We start from the raw sequence: 27,665 nt of genomic DNA on the forward strand, positions 1-27,665 counted from the left end.
CAACATGCCCATTTTAGAGATGAAAAAACCTGAAGCGACTTACCCAAGATGACAAGAAGGGTATGGAATGATTTAAGTGCGATTTTGCTAAGAAACAAGCCTAAATCAAATGACTGAATTTCAATGACTTATCAATTAAAAAAATATTAATTTTAGAATGATGTTATTATCATAGTTTTCCAATGTGCCCATAAAAGTTCTAACAAAACAAAAAACCACTGTGCTGCCTATTAATTCAGAAAGAGAAAAAATCCTGCTGTTTTGAAAACCAAAACTAGAAATATACTTTGAATAGTAAATATTTCAAGTCAATAATTTTTTTCCATTCCAGACTTTCTGTATAAAATATTTTAAATAAAATACAAAATAAATACAAAATAAAAACTTCAACAGAATTCAGATCGAGTGTCTGCCTAATGACACTAAAGTAATAAACATAGGTAAGCCAAATTTAAATAAATTTTCACTTTCACTAAGTGAAAACAAGCATTTAGAGAAACCACGAATTATGAAAATGGTCTTTTAATGGAACTTAATATTTGAACAGAAAGAATGTAGTGGATGTTTACTGTCAACAACTTGCAGTGGCTACAGTGAAAATCAACAAAAACAGAGTTACTGTTCTAAGTGTTAACACCCCTACTGGTAAACAATTAGACATTTCATAGATTCTGCTCAATGTAAGAAATGCAGAAGCCGCAGCTATGGGATCATGGAAAGAATACTGCATTGTTTAAGTCAGGGCCTTGGGTTCTATTTTCACACTTGGCTGCACAAGCGAAATACAGTAGAAAGAAATGGGTTAGAGGCCCCAAAAGACTGAGAGTCAAACCCCAGGTCTGCCTCTGTATGACCTTTCTAAACCTCAGTTTACAGATTTTTCAAATAGGCATGATAATATTTAGTTTTCTGTCTCTTAAGACTATATTAGGAGAATCTTGGAGGTGTGAAAGTGCTTTGTTTTGGGCTGGGTTTAGTCTTTTTTTTTTTTTTTTTTGAGGAAAGTTTTAAATTTGAAAAAAGTACAAACAACAGTAGATAAATACCCAGTAAGCAACCACCCAAGCTTATTTTATGAAAGCATTTCATAAATGTATACAAGCATACCTCAGAGATCTTGAGGGTTCAGTTCCAGACCACTGCAATAAAGCGAATATTGCAATAAAGTCACATGAACATTTGGTTTCTCAGTGCATATAAAAGTTGTTTATACTATACTGTAATCTATTAAGCGTTCAATAGCACTATGCCTTAAAAAACAATATTCATACCCTAATTAAAAAAATACTTTGGGAATTCCCTGGTGGTCCAGCGGTTAGGCCTCAGTACTCTCACTGCTGTAGGCCCAGGGTCAATCCCTGATCGGGGAACTAAGATCCCTCAAGCTGTGTGGCGTGGCAGAAAAACAAAACAAAAAATACTTTATTGCTAAAAACTGCTATCAATCATCCAAACCTTCACCTGGTGGAGGGAGTGACCAGGGTGGTGGTTGCTGAAGGGTGGGGTGGCTACAGCAATTTCTGAAAATAAGACAACAATGAAGTCTGCTGCATCGATTGACTCTTCCTTTCAGGAACAACTTCTCAGCAGCATGCAATGCTGTTTGACAGTACGTTACCCACAGCAGAACTTTCCAAATTGGAGTCAATCCTCTCAAACCCTGCTGCTGCTTTATCAACAAAGTTCATGTTATATTCTATTGAATAAATCTTTTGTTGTCATTCCAATAACCTTCACAGCATCTTCACCAGGAGTAGATTACATCTCAAGAAACTACTTTCTTTGGTCATCCCTAAGAAGCAGTTCCTCATCTGTTAAAGCTTTACCATAAGACTGCAACAATTCAGTCACATCTTCAGGATCCATTTCTAATTCTAGTTCTCTTGCTATTTCCACCACATCTGCAGTTACTTCCTTCCCTGAAGCCTTGAACTCCTTAAAGTCATCCATGAAGGCTGGAATCAACTTCTTCCAATCTCCTGTTAACGCTGATATTTTGACCTCTTCCCATGAATCACAAATGTTCTTAATGGTATTTAGAATGGTGAATCCTTTCCAGAAGGTTTTCATTTACTCTCCCCAGATTCATGAGAGGAATCACTACTATGGCAGGTATAGCCTTACAAAACTTTATTTCTTCAGTAATAAGACTTCAAACTCTTGATCCCTGGGCTGGATGATGGATGCTGTGTTATTAACAGGCATGAAAACAACATTAATCTTGTTATATTGAATACATCTCCATCAGAGCTCTTGTGTGACCAGGAATACTATCAGTGAGCAGTAATATTTTGAAAGGAATCTTTCTTCCTAAGCAGTAGGTCTCATCAATGGGTTTAAAATATTCAGTAAACCATGCTGTAAACAGACGTGCTGTCATCCAGGCTTTGTTGTTGCATTTACAGAGCACAGGCAGAGCAGATTTAGCATGATTCTTAAGGGCCCTCGGATTTTCAAAATGGTACATAAGCACTGGCTTCAACTTAAATTCACCAGCTGCATAAGCCCCTAACACAAGAGGGTCAGCCTGTCCTTTGAAGCTTTGAAACCAGGCACTGACTTCTCCTCTCTAGCTATGAAAGTCCTAGACGGCATCTTCTTCCAATATAAGGCTGTTTCATCTACATTGAAAAGCCGTTGTTTAGTGTAGCCACCTTCATTAGTTATCTCAGCTAGATCTTCTGGATAACTTGCTGCAGCTTCTACAGCAGGACTTCCTGCTTCCCCTTGCACTTTTATTTTATGGAGACGGCTTCTTTTCTTAAACCTCATGAACCAGCCTTTGCTAGATTCAAACTTTTCAACTGCAGCTTCCTCACCTCTCTCAGCCTTCAGAGAACTGAAGAGAGTCAGGGCCTTACTATATATAAAATGAATAACTAATAAGGACCTAATGTATAGCACAGGGAACTCTACACAGTACTCTGTCTAATGACCTATATGGGAAAAGAATCTAAAAAAAAGTGGATATTTGTATAACTGATTCACTTAGCTGTACAGCAGAAACTAACATAACATTGTAAATCAACTGTACTCCAACTAAAAATTTTTCAAAAAGGTTACTGTCTTGCTCTAGATTAGGCTTTGGCTTAAGGGAATGTTGTGGCTGGTTTGATCTTCTATCTGGACCACTAAAACTTTCTCCATACCAACAAGGCTGTTTCGCTTTCTTATCATTTGTGAATTCACTGGAGTAGCACTTTTAATTTCCTTCAAGGACTTTCCCTTTGCATTTATGACGGAGCCGTTTGGCACAAGAGGCCTAGCTTATGACCTGTCTCAGCTTTCAACATGCCTTCCTCACTAAACTTAATCATTTGTAGCTTTTGATTTAAAGTGAGAGACATGCGACTCGTCCTTTCGCTTGAACACTTAGAGGCCACTGTAGGGATGTTAACTGGCCTAATTTCAATATTGTTGTGTCTCATGTAATAGGGAGGCCTGAGGAGAGGGGGCAAGACAGGGGAATGGCCAATCTCGGTGGAGCAGTCAGAACACACACATAAGTTTGCAGTCTTATATGGGCATGATTCGTGGTGCCGCAAAACAATTACAATAAAAATATCAAAGATCACTGATCACAGATCACCATAAAAAAATATAATAATAAGGAAAAAGTGTGAAATATTGCGAGAATTACCAAAATGTGACAGAGACGTGAAGTGAGGAAATGCTGTTGGAAAAATGGCACTGACAGACTTGCTCAAAGCAGGGTTGCCACAAACATTCAATTTGTAGAAAATGCAATGTCTGCGAAGCACAATAAAGCAAAGAGCAATGAAACGAGGTATGCCTGTATACACTATTTAAGGAAACGGATCCTGTCAGTCTTATGCACCAATGCATTTTTGGTTCTTACCACAAGTTGCACATAATAATAATAATACCTAATATCTACTGAGCAGTTACCAAGTGCCAGGTTCCACTGCAGGTGCTTTAAAATACCTCATTAGGTCCTCCAGCAAGTTTGAGATACATGCTATTATTGTTCTGATTGTATATGGGAGAAAACAGACACAGATACATAAGTGACACACCCAAGGTCACACACTTAGTGATAGGGCCAATGTTATTAAACCTGCATTATCATACTGATAGCAGATACTCAATAAAGAATTGGTGAATGAATAAAAGAATGATCATAAAATTGAGTTAGAGGAAATAAGTTATATATGAAACAAAAAATTTCAAGATACTTTCAGGCCACTGATACTGATAGAGGATAGTCTGCAGACCTTAAAAAAATCCTAAAATTCATAAATACATCTATGGCAAATACAGTTGACCCTTGAACAACATGGGGATTAATTCTTATAACTTATAGTCAGCCCTCGGTTCCTCCACATATCAAAAGCTCAATAGTCCAAACTGCAAATTTAAAGTCCACTAGTGCCAAGATCTTTCTACTTTTTAAAATAATTAAGCACTAAGTTTCAAAGAACAAGAGAACAAGAGACCAAGAGAGTAGAAAGTAATAAGTAACAAATAATCAGGAAAGCCCTCAAAAGAAGGTGGTATTTAAGCTAAACCTTCAGGGGCAAAAAGAACTTAGGGAGGTATGAGGTAGTGAAAAAAAAAAAAGGAATGACAAGGAGCAAGAGAAAGAAGAGATGAATATGCACGGGGTGTTATTCAGTCAGTAAAGATATAAACCCCTCAACAAAGATATATGAATGGCTAAGGAAATGCAAATCAAAACCACAACGAGATGCCACTTCACAGTACTAGAGTAGCTACTCTACACTCTAGAGATATACAATAACAAATGTTGGTGCGGAGAGGGAGAAATGGGGACTCTCATCATTGCTGGAGGAAAATAAAATGCTGCAGCCACTTTGGAAAACAGCTGGTAATTTCCATAAATTTGCCACATAACCGAGCAACTGCACTTTTAGGTACCCATCCAGAGGTGAAAACACACATCCACACAAAGAGTGGCATGTGAATGTTGAAAGCAGCATTATTCATAATCACTAAAAGATGGAAAAAATCTAAAGGCTCACCAATGCATGAATGAATAAACAGAATATTAATTCCATACAACAGAATGCTATTCAGCAATAAAAAGGAACTAAATACTGATACATGGTAGAACATAAATAAAACTCAAAAAACATGCTAAGCAAAAAAGTCATACACAAAAGATTGTATACTGTATGATTCAATTTACATGAAATATCACAAAAAGGCAAATCTAGAGACAGAAAGTAGGTAAGTGGTTGCCCGGGGAGGGAATGGGAATTAACAGTTAATGGACATGAGGGATTTTAAAAAAGTGATGGAAATGTTCTAAAACTGATTTATGGTGATGGTTGCACAAACTCAGTAAATTTACTTTAAAAAAAAAACAAACCAGAGTTGTACACCTGAAATGGGTGAATTATGTGATATGTAAAATATGCCTCAATAAAGTTACATTAAAACAAAACAAGACATATACCTGATTGGAATGAAAGATTTGTAACAGAGTAGAGAACAAATGACATCTTATGTATATTCTATAACTGAGTAGCTCAGCTAAAGCAACTTGGCTAAACTGTAGGTGGCTGCAAGCACAAGAAAAAAAACAGCTCCCATGACTGCAGAATAGTATTGGGATGGCCAGCCAAGTTGGAACGAACTTTTTGTCCAGCCCAATATTAAGCATGCTCCAGCCAGTATCTGGAGACAAATTTTTGTTCTCCACAAATTACTCCCCTCAGAAAAAAGAAAGGCATCTTATTCTTGAGTCCTTTTTAAGTCTCCCATTTCAGAGTATTCTTTCATTTTAACAGCTTTTAAAAACGTTTTATTACAGAAAATTCCAAACACATTCAACAGTAGAGAATAATACGATGAATCCCCATGTCCCATTATCCACCTTCAACAGTTACCATGTTTCATCTATACCCTCCATGCACCTTCATGCTCCTCTCCCCAAAGAGCTCAACTAAAGCAAATTCCAGGCATACTATTTAATTTATAAATATTTCAGTATGAAGTTACTTTTAAATTTCTTTTAAAACATAATTATAAAAGTAACCATGATCAGTTTAGAAAATCTGGAAAATCCAGAAAAGCATAAAGGAGAAAAAAAACACCAACCACTATCTCACAATATAGATATAAACCCAGTTAACACTACAAAGTAGAATATTTTTAGAGGGAACTTTTTATTAAAGTATCAACATAACATACGTGGTGGAAGGTGTACAAGTTATAAGTATTCAGCTCAACAGACTTTCCTTCACAAACAGACCACTTTACTTTGAAAAATCAAATGACTTAAGCAACTATTTTAATATTATGTACATACTTATGGTTCTGTAAATAAATTTTATATACATCTCTTTGCCAACCACAATGTAGGGGATAAGATCTTAACATTTATTGACTATATGTACTGTCTCATTTAATTCTATAATAACCCTATGAAGTAGGCATTACAGATGAAGAAAAAAGACCCAAAGAGACTTCGTAACTTTGTCTCAGATCTAATAAATAACAGAATCCAGATTAAAGTTTAAAAACTGCCTATCAGGGCTTTTTCCACCATACCATGGCATCTATCTGAACACTATAAAGAAAACAAAAAGAGAATGCTGGTCCTTCTCTCTCATTCTAAGACTACTTGTTCTTTCTGCTTTTTATACAACACTCATGGCCACCATAGACAATTTAAACAGTAGTAAAATTTTTATAAAAGAGTAGCTTAAGTAAAAGAAGTACAATGTGTGTACATTACTGCAGAAAGCCTTAGGACAGGAGGTCACCAAAGTAAAAAAAAAAAAAAAGAAAGAAAAGTCTAATAACCAAACAACTCAAATTTATTTAGAATTTTATGTGTTTATTAGCAACTTTTACTATTAAAAGTTTTCTTTATCTTTCTAAAACTAAGACTTATATTAAAAGAGGCAAATATATGGACCCTTACCTTACACCATATACAAAAATTAACTCAAAACAGATCAAAGATCTAATGTAAAAGCTAAAACTTTTAGAAGAAAATATAAAGGAAAAGCTTCATGACACTGGATTTGGCAATGATTCACTGGATATGACACCAAAAGCACAGGAAACAAAACTAAAAATAGACTACATCAAAATTAAAAACTGTGCATCAAATGATGTAATCAACAGAAAAGGCAATTTAAGGAATGGTAGAAAAATATTTGCAACTCATATATCTGATAAACAGTAAATACCCAGAATATATAAGGAACTCCAACAACTCAACAACAACAAAAAAATCTGGTTTAAAATTGGGCAAAGGACTTGAACAGACAGCTCTCCAAAGGAGACAAATGGCTAACCAGAACATGAAAAGATGCTCAACATCACTAATCATCAGGGAAATGCAAATCAAAACCACAATGAGATACCACTTCACAGCCATCAGAATGGCAACTGTCAAAAAAACAAAGTAGCAAGAGGTAAGGATGTGGAGAAATTGGACCCCTTGTGCAGTGTTTGGGGGAATATAAACTGGTGCAGCTGCTATTGAAAACAGTATGACAATCCCTCAAAATATTCAAAATATAATATGATCTAGTAATTCCACTTCTGGGTATACACCCAAAAGAATTAAAAGCAGGGTCTTAAATATTTGCACACTCAGGTTCACAGCAGCATTATTCACAATAACCAAAATGTGGAAGTAACCCAAATCTCCATCAACAGACGAATGGATAAACAAAATGTGGTATATACAGTTGACCCTTGAACAATTCAGGAGTTAGGGGCACCAACTCTCTGTGCAGTGGAAAATCCACATATAACTTATAGTTGGCCCTTTTTATACGTAATTCCTCCATATCTGCGATTCCTCCCTATCTGTGGTTCCACATCCGCAGATCCAACCAACTGTGGCTCATGTAGATCTGCAGTATTTACCGGTGAAAAAAATCCACACATACGTGGACCCTCATAGTTCAAACCCATGTTGTTTAAGGGTCAACTGTACATACAATGGACTATTATTCAGCTTTATAAAGCAAGGAAATTCTGAAATATGCTACAAGATGGATTATTAACCTTGAAGACATGACGCTATGTGAAATAAACCAGTCATAAAAAGACAAATACTGTATGATTCCACCTATATGAAGTACCTGGACTAACCAAATTCATAAAGACAGAAAGTAGAATGAATAGTGGTTGCCTGGGGTTCGGAGTTAGGAGAGAGAGTGGAAAATTGTTCAGTAGTAATAAGCTTTAGTTTTGCAAGCTGAAAAAAGTTCTGGAGATGGGCTGCACAATAACGTGAATGTAATTAAGATTATTGAACTGCACAGTTGAAAATGGCTAAGATGGTGACGGTGAGTTCCCTGGCGGTCCAGTGGTTAGGACTCAGTGCTTTCACTGCTGTGGGCCAGGTTCAATCGCTGTCATGGAACTAAGATCCCACGTGCCATGCAGCGCAGCCAAAAAAAAAACAAACAAACAGAAAAAAAAACAGGCCAAGATAATAAATTTTATAATATGTGTATTTTACCACAATTAAAAAAGACACATAGATAATTTGTTTTGGCCAAGATGGAGTAAGCCCTATTCCTCCCTCTTATAACTAAAAAAATCCTAGGGCATGTAATACAACAAACAAAGAAGACTCTGAATGGTAGAAAGCAGGCAAAATGCCTCAGGACCGTGGGACTTGAGGAGCAACACAGTGAATTCCCTGGGTTTTCTTTGCGTCTCCTATACATCCTGGATGGCATGCTGAAGAAGCCTGCAACCTGTAACTGCCAACAGGCACAGACCAAAAAAAAAAAAAAACAACCTCAAGAAAAGCTCCCTCTCTCCAGCCAAAGGACAGGGAAAACTTTTCTTCCCTACAGAACAGAAAACTTTTTTGATAATATGTGCCCTACTCTAGCCAAAGACTAAAGGAAAAACTGCACTTGCGGGGCTTCCCTGGTGGCGCAGTGGTTGAGAATCTGCCTGCTAATGCAAGGGACACGGGTTCGAGCCCTGGTCTGGGAAGATCCCACATGCCGCGGAGCGACTAGGCCCGTGAGCCACAATTCCTGAGCCTGCGTGTCTGGAGCCTGTGCTCCGCAACAAGAGAGGCCGTGATAGTGAGAGGCCCGCGCACCGCGATGAAGAGTGGCCCCCACTTGCCGCAACTAGAGAAAGCCCTCGCACAGAAACAAAGACCCAACACAGCCATAAATAAATAAATAAATAAATAATTAATTTAAAAAAAAAAAAAAAACTGCACTTGCAGTGTCAGTGAGGCTCAGAGGCGAGTTGGGTGAGTTGGACTTATGGTCCTACCTGGTGGCAGCAAGGCAGGACAAGTGACCCTTAGCTTTCCCCACTAAGGTGATGACACCGGGACAGTTAAACTTCCAATCCCACAAGGCAGCGCAGAGGAAGAACAGAGTGATGCACTGTGATGACAGTCTGGCAATCCTCTTTCCCAACAGGGATAGTGTCAGAAGGGTCCAGAGAGGGGAAACTGAATTTCAACTCCCAGCCCAGCAGCAACTACACAGTTTAAGTAGGCCCTTTGCTTTCATCTACTCTGGTGTTGCTTGGACCTGTGCACTATACCTAAACAGAGTGACTACAAAATGAATATTAAATAGGATCCAGAATCTTACAACACAACACTGAAAATATCCAGTATACAACTGAAAATCATCCATCATACCAAGTACCAGGAAGATCTTAAATTAACTTTGATGAGCAAAGAGAACTGACAGGTGCCAACTCCAGGCTGGCACAGATATTAGACTTATCTAACAAGGATTTTAAAGCAGCCATCATACTCTACATGGTACTCCTTTATTCTAGACACCTATGAAAAACATATCAGTACAACCTTTTGAAACTTTTTTGCATAAACATTTATTAAGGAATTAAGAGTAGGATCTCCCAAAAGTAATCACAACAATAAAGAGATGGACATATATAATTTTAAAAACTATTTTGAAATTATCTTATTGTTGATTCCATATTTAACTTCATTATGTTCAGATTACTGGTATGTATTATCATTTCTCTGAATTGTGTTGCTATTTTCACAGATATCTAGTAAATTTTTATTAATGTTTTACATTTGCTCAGAGATAATGTTCATTCTGTGATTGTTTTTTTGTTTAAGTTTCCTCTTATAGATCTGACTCAGTAGAGGTCTTGTTGAAACATTTTATCCTTACCAATATTTATGTGCTTAATATATGATTTTATAATTGATGTGTTCTAAAATCTACTTTTGTGATGGTAAATAAATCTGGCACAAACAATGGGTAAAAAAGGCAGCCATCATTAAAAACAAAAACAAAAAACTTCATGAGCAATTTTAAACACACTCGAAACAAATGAAAAAAATAAAGTCAAAGGAAAATTGAAGACAAAGAAGAAACAAATGGAAATTTTGTAACTGAAAAATACAACACATAAAATTTAAAATTCACTGGATGAACTCAATAGCAAAATAAATATGATGGAGGAAATAAATCAGTGAACTTGAAGACAGAACAATAAAAATTAACCAATCTGAATAAGAGGTAGTAAGTACATTGAAAAAATAAAAGAGCTTCAGGGAACTGATAACAATAGCACAAGATGTATTATTCATATCAGAGTCACAGAAAAAGAGGAGAAAGAGTAGGGGGCTGAAAGAGTACAGATGACCACTGAACAACATGGGCTTGAACTGTACAGGTCCACTTATATGCAGATTTTTTTTCAATAAATACCACAGTACCACACAGTCCATGGTTAGTTAAATCCACAAATGGGGAACCGTGGATATGGAGGGCTGACTATAAAGCTATATACACAGTTGACCTCACGTGGGAGTGAGGGGGTTGGTGCCCCTAACCTCCACACTGTTCAAGGATCAACTGTATATGAAGAAATAATGGCTGAAATCTCCCTAAATTTGGCAAAATATACAAACCACAGATTCAAGAAGCTGAGCGAACCCAAACAAGATAGGAATCCAAAGGAACACATGCGAGAACACATCATAAACTTCAGAAAATTAAAGACAAAGTCTTGAAAGCAGGTAGAAAAAAATGACATATTATTTGTAGAAGAACATGATTCAAATGACAGTGGATTTCTCATCAGAAACTAGGGAGGACAACATTTGGAGGCAGTGGCACATTTCCAAGAACTGAAAGAAAAGGACTGTCACCCAGGGTTCCATATTCAGTGAAAATATCTAAAAGGAATGAAGGTAAAACCAACACCTTCTCAGAAAAAGGAAAACAAAAGAAATTTGTCACCACTAGATCTACCCTAAAAGAAGTTCTTCAACTGGAAATGATAGAGAAGAAAGTTTGAAACACCAAGAATGAAGAAAAGGTAAAAACATGGAAAATGTAACACCATCCTTTCTCCTCTTGAGTGTTCTAAATTACGTTAGATGTGTGAAGTAAAAATAAAACAATGTCTTATATGGTTCCTAAAGTATGTAGAGGAAGTATTTAAGACAATAATACTATAAAGAGTTAAGGTAAAGGAATCTAAATGGAGCTAGCTAAGGTTTCTATAGGTTAGTCGAATTAGTAAAATGTTGACATCAGTATACTTTGACAAGTTATGTATGGATAATGTAATACCTAGCACAACCATTAAAAAATCAAATACAGAGATACACTCAAAACTCTAAGGGAAAACCAAAATGGAATTCTAAAAAAAATGTTCAGGTAACCCACATGAAGGCAGGAAAAGTGACATACAGGGAAAAAAATAAAAAGGAATAACAAAACACAAAAGTAAAAGGCAGAATTAAGCTCTAATATAACAATATTACATTAAATGTAAAAAGCCTAAACATAACAAAGACAGTTTGGCAGACTAGATTCAAAAAAATATGAACCAACTATAGGCTATCTACATCAAACTAACTTCAACTATAATGATACAAGTAGGTTAGAAGTAAATGAATAGAAAAGGATATACTACATAAACATTAATCAAAAGAAAGCAGAAATGGTCATATCAATATTAGACAAAGTAAAACAAAAAAAAATGACCAGGAACAAGGACATTACATAATGATAAAAAGTTGCACGCACGTGTAGGATTGCTATGTAGGATTACATAGCAATCCTACACGTGCGTGCAATGAAGAGCTTCAAAACACATGAAGCAGAAACAAATATAACAAAGAAGAAACAGACAAATCCACAATTCTAGTTGAAGACTTCAGCACCCCTCTTACAATTAACAGAACTACTAGACAAAAACTTCAGATATAGAACTAAACAACACCATTAATCAACAGGATCTAAATTTATAGAATGCTCCCCTCAACAACAGAAGAATACACACTCTTTTTAAATGCCCATGAATATCCACCAAGACAGGCCATAAAATCCTAGGCCATAAAATAAACTTCAACAAATTTAAAAGAACTGAAATCCTACAGAATGTATTCTGGCCACAATGGAATAAAACTAGAAATCAATGGTGTTAACAGTAAAATTTCCAAACACTTGGAAATTAATTAATATACTTCTAAACAATCTAGGGCTCAAGAGGAAGTCCAGAGTGAAATTTTAAAAATACAGAAACTAAAAAAACAACAAAACTACAACAAAAAAATTTTGTAGGACACAGCTAAAAGGTGCTTCAAAGGGAGATTTATAGCTATAAATGCTTATATCAGAAAAGAAGATCAAGGGGGATTTATTCCTGGGATGCAAGGATAGTTCAACATACACAGATCAATCAATAAGATATAGCACAGTAACAAAATGAAGAATAAAAACCTATGATTTCAATGCATGCAGAAAAAACATTTGACAAAATTCAACATCCTTTCATGAAAAAAACTCTCAAAAAATTGGGTATAGAAGGGACGTACCTCAACATAATAAAGACCATATATTACAAACCCACAACTAACATCATACTCAATGGTGAAAAGCTGAAAGCTTTTCCTCTAAGCTCAAGAACAAGATAAGGATACCCTTTCTTGCCAACTCCATCCAATATAGTGCTGGAAATTCTACTCAGAGGTATTAGGCAAGAAAAAGAAATAAAAGGCATCCAAAATAGAAAGGAAGAAATAAAACTGTCTCTATTTGCAGATGACATGCTCTTACACATAGATAATCCCAAAGATTCCACCCAAGAACTGCTAGAACTAATAAAAGAATTCAGTAAAGTTGCAGGATACAAAATCAATATACAGAAATTAGTTGTGTTTCTATACACCAACAATGAACTATCAGAAAGAGAATTTTCTAAGAAATCAACTCCATTTACAATAACATCAAAAAATACAATATTTAGGAATAAATTTAACCAAGGAGGTGAAAGACCCGTACACTGAAAACTGTAAGACACTGATGAAAGAAACTGAAGACACAAACCAACAAAGATATTCCATGTTCATGGATCAGAAGAATTAAATACTGTTAAACTGTCCACACCAACCAAAGCAATCCACAGAGTCAATGCAATGTCTATCAAAATTCCAATGGCATTTTTCACAGAAATAGAAAAGACAATCCTGAAATTTGTATGGAATCACAGAAGACCCTGAATAGCCAAAGCAATCTTGAGAAAGAAGAACAAAGCTGGAATCATCATACTTCTTAATCTCAAACTATATTATAAAGCCATAGTAATCCAAAGCAGTCTGGTACTGGCATAAAAGCAGACACACAGATCAAAGAAACAGAATTCAGAGCCCAGAAATAAGCCCATACATAAACTACGGTCAATGAATCTTTTACAAAGGATTCAAGAATATGCAATGGGGAAAGGATAGTCTCTTCAAGAAACTGGTGCTGGGCAAATTAGAGAGCCATATGCAAAAGAATGAAACAGGGATAAGTTTCTCAACATTGGTCTCGTCAATGAGTTTTTTGGATTTGACATCAAAACAAAGGAAACAAAAGCAAAAATAAACAAATGGGACTATATCAAATAAGAAGCTTCTGCACAGCAAAGGAAACGACCAATAAAATGAAAGCAACCTATGGAAAGGAGAAAATATTTGCAAATCACTTATCTGACAAAGGTTGATATCCAAAATATACAAGGAACTCATACAACTCAACAGCAAAAAAATAAACAATCTGACTAAAAAATGAGCAAAAGACCTAAACAGACATTTTTCCAAAGAACACATACAAATGGCCTACAATTACATGAAAAGGTGCTCAACACCACTAATCATTAGGGAAATGCAAATCGAAATCACAGTGAGATATCACTTCATACCTGTTAGGGTATCTATTATCAAAAATCCAACTGATAACAAATGCTGGCAAGGATGTGGAGAAAAGGGAAACCTGGTATACTGCAGGTGCGAATGTAAACTGGTACAGCCACTATGGGAAACAGTATGAAGGCTCTTCAAGAAATTAAAAATAGAACTGTCATATGATCCTGCAATTCCACTTCTGAGTATATATCGAAAGGAAACAAAATCATTATCTCAAAGAGATATCTGTACTCCAAGTTCATATTATTTACAACAGCTAAGATATGGAAACAACCAAAGTGTCCATCAACAGATGAATGGATAAAGAAGACATGGTATATAAATACAATGGAATACTGTATATATATTCAGCCTTGAGACAACATGGATGAAGCTGGAGGGCACTGTGCTAAGTGAAATAAGCCAGACAGAGAAAGACAAATATTGCGTGGTTTCACTTAAATGTGGAATCTAAAAAAAATTGAACTCACAGAAACAAAGAGTAAAATGGTGGTTGCCAAGGGCTGGGGTTCAGGAAAATAGGGTTGGTATAGAGTACAAACTTTCAGTTATAAGGTAAGTATGAGGATCTAATATATAATGTGGTGACAACAGCTGATAACACTGTATTGTACAATTTAAATTTGATAAGAGGGAAGAACTTAAGCGTCCTCACCAATCAATTTCAGCATTTTTTTAAAATAGAGAAAAGCTCTCAAACCTAATCTCCCACCTTAAGAAAGGAGGAGAGGCAGAATAAACCTAAAGAAATAATAAAGATATGAGAAGAAATCAATGAAATTGAAAACAGAAAAATAGAAAAAAATGAATGAAAAAAAGCTGGTTTTTTGAAAAAATTTAAAAATTAACAAACCTCCAGCAAGACTGATAAAGAAAAAAAGACACAAATTACCAAAACTTGAAGTAAAATAGAGTATCACTACAAACACCAGACATTAAAGGGACTAGCACAAACAACTCTATACACATAAATTTGACAACTGAGATGAAATGGACCAATTGCTCAAAAAAGTACAAACTACCACAACTGACCCAATATGAAATAATCTGAATAGTTCTACAGCTGTTAAAGACATTGAACTCCTAGTTTAAAAACAACCAAAAATGAAATCTCCAGGACCAGATGGTTTCACTAAAGAATTCTACCAAATGTTTATAGAAAAATTAACACCAATTCTATACAATCTCCTTCAGAAAATGGAAGAGGAGAGAACACTTTTCAACTCATTTTATGAGGTCAGTATTATCGTGATGATAAAATTGGACTGTTGTATAATTAAGAATGTGGTTGGTTTTTGTCCCTGGTACTGAAAGGGAGCCTCTAAACCCTTGGAATTTCCCAGTCAAAGGAATATCTTTTTTATTCATGCTGAGCCTCTAGGGCAGTTTCAGGATAGCGGCTAACCATGCCGGAAAGACCAGCTATGTGGCTTTCAGTTACATGATCTCCACCTGACCTCCAGAGAGGGGAGAGGGGGATTGCAGATTGGGTTCAGTCATGTGGCTAATGATTCAATCAATCAAGCCTATGTAATGAAACCCCAACAAAACCTCTGGACACCCAAAGCTAGGGTTAGTTTCCCTGGTTGGTGATACACGTTGATGTGGTGGAAGGGTGATGCAGCCTGAGGACATGAAAGCTTTGCATTTGGGGCTCTCCCAGACCGTGCCCTAAGGGACTCTTACATGTTCCTGATTTGCATCCTTTATAATAAATCTGTAATCCTAAGTATAGCACTTTTCTGAGTTCTGTGACTTGTTCTAGCAACTTTGAGGGGATAGTGGGAATGCCCAATTTGTAGCCAGTTGGTTAGAAGTACAAGTGGCCTGGAAACTGGGACCTTGGGGCTGGTGTCTGAAGTGAGTTTTGTGGAGCACTGTGCCCCTAACCTGTCAAATCTGACCTGATCCCAGGTAGTCAGTGTCAGAATTACACTGCACAAAGGCAGTAGAGAAAAAGAAAATACAGGCCAGTATCACTCATGAGTAAACATATAAAAATCCTCAACAAAATATTAGCAAATAGAATCTAGCAACCTGTAGAAAGAATTATACATCATGGTCAACTGAGATTTATTCCAAGGATCCAACGCTATTTCAATATTTTAAAAAATCAACCAATGTAATCTACCATGTAAACAGGCAAAAGAAGAAAAATCACATGATCATATCAACTGATACAGAAAAAGCATCTGACAAAATTCAACATCCATTCATGATTAAAAAAAAAAAACAAAAAACTCTTAGCAACCTAGCAATATAAAGAAACTTCCTCAACTTTTATTTTAAGAGTAGCTACAAAAAACCTACAGCTAACCCCAAATTTAATGGCAAAAAAATTGATGCTTTCCCCCAAGATCTGGAACAAGGCAAGAATGGCTACTGTCACCATTTCTATTCAACTTTGTACTGAACATCCCAGTCAGGTCAATAGGCAAGAAAAAGAAATAAAAGTCATGCAGATTGTAAAGAAAGAGATAAAACTATCCTTATTCATGGGAATTCCCTGGCGGTCCAATGGTTAGGGCTCTGCACTTTCACTGCCAAGGGCATGGGTTCAACCCCTGGTTGGGGAACTAAGAACCTGCAAGCCTCACAGCGTGGCAAAAACAAAAACAAAAAACCCCACTGTTCTGTCATACAGAGTGAAGTCAGAAAGAGAAAAACAAATATTGTATATTAACGCATATATGTGGAATCTAGAAAAATGGTATAGATGAACTGGTTTGCAAGGCAGAAATAGAGACACAGATGTAGAGAACAAACGTATGGACACCAAGGGGGGAAAGCGGGGCGGGGGGGGGGAATGAATTGTGAGACTGGGATTGACATATATACACTAATATGTATAAAATAGATAACTAATAAGAACCTGCTGTTTAAAAATAAATAAAACAAAAAACAAAAAAAAACACTGTTCTTACTCACAAATGACATAATTGTCTAAAAAAATCCCAAGAAATCTGGAAGAAAAAAACTCTCAGAACTTATAAATGCATTTATTTTGCAAGGTTTTAACACACAAAAATCAAATTTCTATATACTAACAATGAACAACTGGAAACCAAAACTTAAAAACAGATACTACTTAATGCTCTCTCCAAAATGAAATTCTTAAATATAAACCTAACAAAACAAGTACAGGATGTATACTGAAAGAAATCAAAGAAAAACTAAAGAACTAAACAACAGGAGAGACATATATTCATGGATTCTAAGACTCAAAACAGTAAAGATGTCAACTCTCTCCAAACTGATGTACAGATTTAACCCACTGCCAATCATAATCCAGCAGAATTTTCTGTACATAGATAAGGGAATTCTAAAATTTACAAGGAAAAGCAATGTAACTAGAAAAGATAAAATAATTTTGATACAGAAAAAAGTGAGAGGAAACACAATATCTGATTTTAAGACTTTAAAGTTACAATAAAACAATGTGGTATTGAAGAAAGGACAGACACAGAGCCCAATAAACAGAAGAGAGTCCAGATACAGACCCAAAGAAATATAACCAATTGATTTTTGACACAGATGCAAAGGCAATTCAATGGAGAAAGGAGAATCTCTCTAACAAACGGTGTTGGGACAGACATTCAAAAAAAGTTAACAAATTGGACTTTATCAAGATTAAAAATCTTTTGTTCTGTGAAAGGCACTGTTCGGAAAATGAAAAGGTAAGCTACAGAAGATATCTGCAAATCACATATCTGCATCTGTGTGTGTGTGTGTGTATATATTAAGACATATAGTATATTTATTTTAAAACTCTTAAAACTCAATAGTAAGAAAACAAATAACCAAATTAAAAAATGAGCAAAAGACTTAAGACTCTTCACCAAAGGGACATATGCATGGCAAATAAATGCACAAAAAGATGTTCAACATCATTACCCATTAAGGAAATGCAAATGAAAAACACAATGAGATACCACTGCACACCTATTAAAATAGTTTAAAAACAGTTAAAATAGGAACACCAGCAAGAGTTAGTGAGAATGCAGAACAACTGGAACTCTCAGACACTGGTGGTGGGAACGTAAAATGGTACAGCCACTTTGGAAAACTGTTTGCAAGTTTCTTATAAAGTTAAACATATACTTACCAAATGACCCAGCAATCCCACTCCGGGGTATGTACTCTAGAGAAATGAAAACTTACGTTCAAATAAAATCTATACACGAATGCTTACAGCAGCTCTAGTCATACTGCCAGAAATTGCAAACAACTAAGATGTCCTTCAATGGGTGATGGATAAACAAACTGCAGTACATCCATACAGTGGAATATTATTGAGCAACAAAAAGGAAAAGACTGTTAATACATGCAACAATTTGGATGAATCTCAAAGACATGCTGAGTGACAGAAGCCAGTCTCAAAAGCCTGCATTCAATGTACATGACATTCTCAAAAAGACAGAACTATAGTGACAGAGAACACAGCAGTGATTGCCAGGGGTCAAAGATGGGGAGAAAGGTGTAATTATAAAGAGATATCAAGAGAGAAAATTTTGGGGTGCTGGAACTGTTCTGTATCCCAATTATGACAGAGATTACACAAATCTTTACATGTGTTAAAATTCATGGAACCGTACACCAAGAAAGAGAGAGAGAGAGAGAGAGAGAAGGAAGGGAGGGAGGGAGGAAACACAATTTTACTTTATGTTAATGAAAAATATAAAATTAAAAAGTGAAATAAAATGCTCAGGCCCACGTCCAGACTTAGCGAATCAGAATCTCCAGTAATGTGATGCAGCTGGTTGCATTTTTAAGATGCGCCACAGGTGATCTTGGTATATAGCCAAGGATGAGAACTGTTATAACTTCTTGAATTTGATTTCTCCATTCTTCTATTTCTTTAGGTCAGGCCCTCATCTCTCATCGGGCCTACTGACTCCTTATCTCCATTCCTGAGCCCTATTAGTGCCAGAGTGACCTTTATCAGAATGAAGTTCAAGCTCTTTAGCATGGCACACAAGACTCTCCAAGATTCGGTCCTTGTCTACCACTCTCAACTCTCTGCGTGCCCTCCCTTGCATTCCACACTTCAATAATAAAAGAACACTCTAAATCCCCTGAAGTGATCTGCTATTTCACACCTCTAGGCTTTTGCTCAAAATATATCCTCTGCCTGGAATTCTACGCCACCCACCAATTGTCTGGCAGATACCTTTCAAGACTGCTTCTGTCATGTGTTCTATGTCACTCCCAACTAAAAATCTTTCAGTAGTTCTTTGTCCATGCTCACCATCACTTATAATACTGTCCATGCACCTCACCTCCTCCCATTCTTGCCTCACATTTAAGACTCTTAAAATGCCAATCTTCTGGTTAACTGCCTCCCACATTTCATGTTTTTTCACTAGTCATGCCTTAGCTAAGGATGCTCCTCCCTCCCCAGAATTCTCTTCCTACCCATCTTTTCCTGGCTCATACCCATTCATTCTTCTAGAAAAAACAGTTATCATCTCCAAGAAATCTTCCCCTGCACTCCCAGACTACGGTAATTACACTTCTCTATTCCACACCTTCCTCTGGTTATCACAACACTTACCTTATTATATTAAAATTATTTCGTGTGTCCATCTCCCTCAATTTGCTCCTTAACAGCAAAGGCCATTCTCTATTTTCTTTCTATTTCCCAAGCTTAGCATAAAATCTAAAACAATTAGGTACTCCACAAACAAATGTTTCTTGAAGAAAGCAATAAATGAGAGTAAATTTACTGGGCAAATTAATATATATATCCTTTTCTCCAAAAGGACCTAAGTTGTTCACTACATGCTGATAACACCTAAACTTCTATTTACAGCTTAGCTCTCTCTAAGCTTTTGTCATAAACAAACAAAAAGCAAAAACAAAGTTATAAACAACTGTCAAGCAAGCATCTTTACTTAGATGCCCCATATGCACCTCAAAATCATTTTAACCTTAACTGAATCCATTTTCTTCCTCAAATCCTCTCAAATGTGCTCATTTTCTTATATTGCCATTTTTGGTGAATGAATCAAACAAACTGAAATAACCCCATTAGAAACCTCAGAATCATCCTAAATGCCTTCCTTTCCCTCATTTCTCACACCCAAACAGTTAGGAAGTCCTGTTGATTTACTGAGATCTAAGCTCTCGATACTGGGCCTCAAGTTTAAGCCCTTGCCTCTTCAAACTCCGGCTATGGCAACAGTTTATTAATATTGATACAACGGTCTCACTGCCTAAAGCTCTGAATCCCAGCAATTTATTTTTCATAATGCCAGCAAGGATCTTTCTGAAATACATCATCATTTCAATCCTTTGCCTGGCATCCAACTTTCTATAAGAGAAAGTCTAAATTCCTTAGGACGGCATAAAAGGTCTTCAATAATCTAGCTCCTGCTGTCTTCCCCAGACTTACCTCTCTCCTCATCCACTCTATCAAACTATAACCTACAGTCAGTGAACTTCTTGCAGTTCTCTAACTGTAGCCATACTACCTCCTACATCTGTGCCCAAGCAACTCATGTACCCATAATATTCTCTCCTATAGCACAGTCATCCGATGGTCTTCCAAGCCTGAGGTCTAAGGTGATTCCTCTATAAAGCTGTACCTGGATCCATTTCCCCACCCAGCCACCACTCCTGAAAAGAACTGATCAATTCTTTCTTTGGGTTTCTACCAATTTCATATATGTCTACCACAGCACCTATTTATCACTTATAAAATCTATTTATTGCGATCTATTTCCCCCAAGAAGACTACAAGCTCCTTGAAGGCAGGCACAATATATGAATAATCTCTAGCATCCACAGTATCTAATACTGTTAATACACACTGAAGGTGTTCAATAAATATTTGTTAATGAAAGCTAAAAAGTCTTTATACTGGTTTTTAACCTTGTGGTAAAATGAAAGTCAACAACAAAATTTAATATACAGAACATCAGCCACATAGAGACAAAATCCACTAATTTGCTTTAACAGAAAATAGCTAATTAATGGGCAAATACAGAAAACAAGCTATCATCAAATTATAAAGAGTGCTTTACATGCAAAGTAAAGAAGCTTGTTTTTAATACTTTCTCACCTCACCATTCTGTACCTTTCTATCTATTCTTTCTTACCCACAACCTCATGCCACCCTTAGGTTATGTAAAGGAGATTCTTTCAGGCCTGTCCCAGTCCTGTTTGACTTGTAATGTCCTATATTCCAAAATTAATCCATTCTCTCCCATTATTCAGTCAAATCTCTCATTCCTTCAGTGTGACAAAACTCAGGTAGATATTGAAGGCAAGAAAGCATTCTCCAGAAATCTAAGGACAGCACCAACGTATGAATAACTAATATGTTTAATATTCCCAAAGATTATCTGCATTTTAAAAGAAGCAACTATAAATGCAAATAAATATGGAATTGGTATAATGAGAGAAGACTTTTAAGAAAAAATTTCCCAATGGGCAAGGAAGGGAAGGAAGACAGAAGTTCATCTACTCAAGACTAACCAAGTTGTAATCAACTAATAATGGAATGGGCAAAAATTCTGGCTTAACGATTGCAGGCAAGCACTTATTAATATGAAGTATGATGATAATAACATTTAGAACTCACAGTATTATTCTGTGACTCAAACAAAATATGAAGGAAAATACCTGATAAATGGCAGATTCTCTATAACTGAAAAGAACTTGGTATCCAACTCTAAAAAGGGTATAGACCCAAGAATTTGCAAGACTAAGTCTATGCCAGCTAACACTACTGGACTTTCTAAAGATGGCAAGAAATCCTGTACTCTTGAATCAATTTTTCAAACCTTTTCTAAATGCACTGACAAGGCCACAATGGATACATACATGGAAATGAGATCTTCTGCAACCTATATACTTTCCTTAACTTGAGTTCATTTGAGTTGAAAACCAAGGCTTTCTTTGTGTTTTGGGAGATATAGCAACCAATGAGGTTCTCTCAAAAAGACATTTTAATTAATACTTAGATAGACTACTACAGGCACAAGTATTTCCTAGTCAAAAGTCTAGTTGAGACCAGTTATTCTCTCCCCATTTTGAGGACTCAAAATGAAACAGTACATGACAGTTTACCTGGAAAACAAAACAATGTCTTTCCTGTTATCACAACCTAATGAGCAATGAAGCCCAGAGTACAATCAATTTGTAACTGATAATTAGGTATACTCTAAGCAATACCAAAGATACATTTAAATTGTCCTGTGTTCAGTTAGATGACTTACTGGTAAATAAATGTGACTGTCATTCAGTGATTTATCTTAGATGTCAGGAATCTTCTTTCTTGGTTTTTATTTTCTACTTCGATATGAAGCCCACTATTTATCTTTGTGGGTTTTTTTCCCCCTCTCTTACTCTACATTTAAATACCTCAGGCGTGAAGAAGAAAATAAACAGGTAATATTTTTCCATTACAGAAAAGCTCTTTAGACGCTTCAATGACATACACTTCTAACAACCTTATATTTTACTGTAATTCTACCACAAGACAATGAAATATGCCTCTCAATACATCTGTCAAAATTTCCTTGTATTTGCAACACTTTTTCTATGTATACCTATACATATTTGTTCTAAAAAAAATACTATATTTGTTCTAAAAAGATACTATTATATAATCTGCTTTTTCTACTCCCTCATCTTCCCATATCAATAAATATATTTCCAGCACATCACTCCTCAGTGTTTAGCAATTATAAAGAGCACAATGACAACAAATAACACACAAGGGAATCCCCATAAGGTTATCAGCTGATATTTCAGCAGAAACTCTGCAGGCCAGAAAGGAGTGGCATGATACATTTAAGGAGATGAAAGGGGAAAACCTACAACCAAGAACACTCTACGCAGCAATGCTCTCATTCAGAGTCGACTGAGAAATCAAAAGCTTTACAGACAAGTAAAAGCTAAGGGAATTCAGCACCACGAAACCAGCTTTGAAACAAATGCTAAAGGAACTGCTCAGGGTGGAAGGGGGGAGAAGAGGCTACAACTAGAAACAACTAAATCACAGATGGGAAAGCTCACTGGTAAAGGCAAACATACAGTAAAAGTAGGAAATCATCCACAAACAAATATGATATCAAAAACAGCAACTGTGAGCAGTGGAGAGTACAAATGCAGGAAATGGGAATTGCATTTGAAGTTAAGAGACCAGCAACTTAAAATAACCTCGTATATATATAGACTGCTACATCAAAACCTCATGCGAAATGCAAACCAAAAAACTACAACAGATAAACACACGAAAAAGAAAATGCAACCCAAACACAACACTAAAGATGGTCATCAAACCACTAGAGAAGAGAACAAAAGAGAATGGAAGAGAAAAAACCCTACAAAAACAAACCTAAAACAATTGAGAAAATGGCAATAGGAACATATGTATCAATAATTACCCTAAATGTAAATGGATTAAATGCTCCAACCAAAAGACACAGACTGGCTGAATGAATACAAAAACAAGACCCAGGAGATTAACCAAGATGGCAGAGTAGAAGGACGTGCTCTCACTCCCTCTTTCGAGAGCACCAGAATCACAACTGGCTGCTGGACAATCATCGACAGGAAGACACTGGACTTCACCAAGGAGGATACCCCACATCCAAGAACAGAGGAGAAGCCACAGTGAGACAGTAGGAGGGGCGCAATCAGAGTAAAATCAAATCCCATAACTGCTGGGTGGGTGACGCACAGACTGGCGAACACTTATACCACAGAAGTCCACCCACTGGAGTGAAGGTTCTGAGCCCCACGTCAGGCTTCCCAACCTGGGGGTCCGGCAACTGGAGGAGGAATTCATAGAGAATCAGACTTTGAAGCCTAGTGGGAATTGATTGCAGGACTTCGACAGGACTGGGGGAAACAGAGACCCCACTCTTGGAGGGTGCACACGGAATAGTGTGCGCATCGGGACCCGGGGGAAGGAGCAGTGACCCTGGGGGAGACTGAACCAGACCTCCCTGCTAGTGTTGGAGGGTCTCCTGCAGAGGCGGGGACTGGCTCTGTTTCACCGTGGGGACAAGGACACTGGCAGAGGTTCTGGGAAGTACTCTTTGGTGTGAGCCCTCCCAGAGTCTGCCATTAGCCCCACCAAAGAGCCCAGGTAGGCTCCAGTGTTGGGCTGCCTCAGGCAAAAAAACCAACATGGAGGGAACCCAGCCCCACCCATCAACAGTCAAGTGGATTAAAGTTTTACGGAGCTCTGACCACCACAGCAACAGTCAGCTCTACCCACAACCAGAGACTCCCATCAAGCCTCTTAGATAGCCTCAACCACCAGAGGGCAGACAGCAGAAGCAAGAAAAACTACAATCCTGCAGCCTGTGGAACAAAAACCACATTTACAGAAAGACAGACAAGATGAAAAGGCAGAGGGCTATATACCAGATGAAGGAACAAGAAAAAAACCCAGAAAAACAACTAAATGAAGTGGAGATAGGCAACCTTCCAGAAAAAGAATTCACAATAATGATAGTGAAGATGATCCAGGACCTCGGAATAAGAATGGAGGCAAAGATTGAGAAGATGCAAGAAATGATTAACAGAGACCTAGAAGAATTAAAGAACAAACAAACAGAGATGAACAACACAATAACTGAAATGAAAAATACACTAGAAGGAATCAATAGCAGAATAACTGAAGCAGAAGAACGGATAAGTAACCTGGAAGACAGAATGGTGGAATTCACTGCTGCAGAACAGACTAAAGAAAAAAGAATGAAAAGAAATGAAGACAGCCTAAGAGACCTCTGGGACAACATTAAACGCAACAACATTCGCATTATAGGGGTCCCAGAAGGAGAAGAAAGAGAGAAAGGACCAGAGAAAATATGTGAAGAGATTATAGTCGAAAATTTCCCTAACATGGGAAAGGAAATAGCCACCCAAGTCCAGGAAGTGCAGAGAGTCCCATACAGGATAAACCCAAGGAGAAACACGCCAAGACACATAGTAATCAAATTGGCAAAAATTAAAGACAAAGAAAAATTATTGAAAGCAGCAAGGGAAAAACGACAAATAACACACAAGGGAACTCCCATAAGGTTAACAGCTGATTTCTCAAAAGAAACTCTACAAGCCAGAAGGGAGTGGCATGATATACTTAAAGTGATGAAAGGGAAGAACCTACAACCAAGATTACTCTACCCGGCAAGGATCTCATTTAGATTTGGTGGAGAAATCAAAAGCTTTACAGACAAGCAAAAGCTAAGAGAATTCAGCGCCACCAAACCAGCTCTACAACAAATGCTAAAGGAACTTCTCTAAGTGGGAAACACAAGAGAAGAAAAGGACCTACAAAAACAAACCCAAAACAATTAAGAAAATGGTCGTAGGAACATACATATCGATAATTACCTTAAACGTGAATTGACTAAATGCTCCAACCAAAAGACACAGGCTTGCTGAATGGATACAAAAACAAGACCCATATATATTCTGTCTACAAGAGACCCAATTTAGACCTAGGGACACATACAGACTGAAAGTGAGGGGATGGAAAAAGATATTCCATGCAAATGGAAATCAAAAGAAAGCTGGAGTAGCTATATTCATATCAGATAAAATAGACTTTAAAATAAAGAATGTTACAAGAGACAAGGAAGGACACTACATAATGATCCAGGGATCAATCCAAGAAGAAGATATAACAATTATAAATATATATGCACCCAACATAGGAGCACCTCAATACATAAGGCAACTGCTAACAGCTATAAAAGAGGAAACTGACAGTAACACAATAATAGTGGGGACTTTAACACCTCACTTACACCAATGGACAGATCATCCAAAATGAAAATAAATAAGGAAACAAGCTTTAAATGACAAAATAGACCAGATAGATTTAACTGATATTTATAGGACATACCATCCAAAAACAGCAGATTACACGTTCTTCTCAAGTGCGCACGGAACATTCTCCAGGATAGATCACATCTTGGGTCACAAATCAAGCCTCAGTAAATTTAAGAAAATTGAAATCATATCAAGCATCTTTTCTGACCACAATGCTATGAGATTAGAAATGAATTACAGGGAAAAAAACGTAAAAAACACAAACACATGGAGGCTAAACAATACGTTACTAAATAACCAAGAGATCACTGAAGAAATCAAAGAGGAAATCAAAAAATACCTAGAGCCAAATGACAATGAAAACACGACAACCCAAAACCTATGGGATGCAGCAAAAGCAGTTCTAAGAGGGAAGTTTATAGCTATACAAGCCTACCTAAAGAAACAAGAAAAATCTCAAGTAAACAATCTAACCTTACACCTAAGGAAACTAGAGAAAGAAGAACAAACAAAACCCAAATTTAGCAGAAGGAAAAAAATCATAAAGATCAGATTGGAAATAAATGACATAGAAACAAAGAAAACAATAGCAAAGATCAAATAAAACTAAAAGCTGGTTCTTTGAGAAGATAAACAAAATTGATAAGCCACTAGCCAAACTCATCAAGAAAAAGAGGGAGAGGACTCAAATCAATAAAATCAGAAATGAAAAAGGAGAAGTTACAACAGACACTGCAGAAATACAAAGCATCCTAAGAGACTACTACAAGCAACTCTATGCCAATAAAATGGACAACCTGGAAGAAATGGACAAATTCTTAGAAAGGCATAACCTTCCAAGACTGAACGAGGAAGAAACACAAAATAGGAACAGACCAATCACAAGTAATGAAATTGAAACTGTGATTAAAAATCTTCCAACAAACAAAAGTCCAGGACCAGATGGCTTCACAGGTGAATTCTATCAAACATTTAGAGAAGAGCTAACACCTATGCTTCTCAAACTCTTCCAAAAAACTGCAGAGGACGGAACACTCCCAAACTCATTTTATGAGGCCACCATCACCCTGATACCAAAACCAGACAAAGACACTACAAAAAAAGAAAATTACAAACCAATATCACTGATGAATATAGATGCAAAAATCCTCAACAAAATACTAGCAAACAGAACCCAACAACACATTAAAAGGATCATACACCACGATCAAGTGGGATTTATCCCAGGGATGCAAGGATTCTTCAATATACGCAAATCAATCAATGTGATACACCATATTAACAAATTGAAGAATAAAAACCATATGATCATCTCAATAGATGCAGAAAAAGCTTTTGACAAAATTCAACACCCATTTATGATAAAAACTCTCCAGAAAGTGGGCATAAGGGAACCTACCTCAACATAATAAAGGCCATGTATGACAAACCCACAGCAAACATCATTCTCAATGGTGAAAAACTGAAAGCATTTCCTCTAAGATCAGGAACGAGACAAGGATGTCCACTCTCACCAATATTATTCAACATAGTTCTGGAAGTCCTAGCCACGGCAATCAGAGAAGAAAAAGAAATAAAAGGAATACAAATTGGAAAAGGAGAAGTAAAACTGTCACTGTTTGCAGATGACATGATACTATACATAGAGAATCCTAAAACTGCCACCAGAAAACTGCTAGAGCTAATTAATGAA

At 36.7% G+C, this 27,665-nt stretch overlaps 1 protein-coding gene across 3 annotated transcripts in view; it reads right to left on the minus strand.

Annotated features, from left to right (window-relative positions):
• Window positions 1-27,665, minus strand: part of ARFGEF1 (ARF guanine nucleotide exchange factor 1) — a 147,280-nt gene that overhangs the window by 96,182 nt on the left and 23,433 nt on the right. For 2 of the 3 annotated variants that reach the window (XM_082433578.1, XM_082433580.1), the window contains exon 2: window positions 18,282-18,317. The exons of the other annotated variant lie outside the window; for it this stretch is intronic. In XM_082433578.1, the coding sequence (XP_082289704.1) occupies window positions 18,282-18,317 (36 nt within the window). The remainder of the gene's footprint in view (window positions 1-18,281; window positions 18,318-27,665) is intronic. 3 annotated transcript variants of the gene reach the window in all.

This window comes from Balaenoptera physalus, assembly GCF_965194825.1.
Source record: "Balaenoptera physalus genome assembly, chromosome: 17".
Taxonomy (NCBI): domain Eukaryota; kingdom Metazoa; phylum Chordata; class Mammalia; order Artiodactyla; family Balaenopteridae; genus Balaenoptera; species Balaenoptera physalus.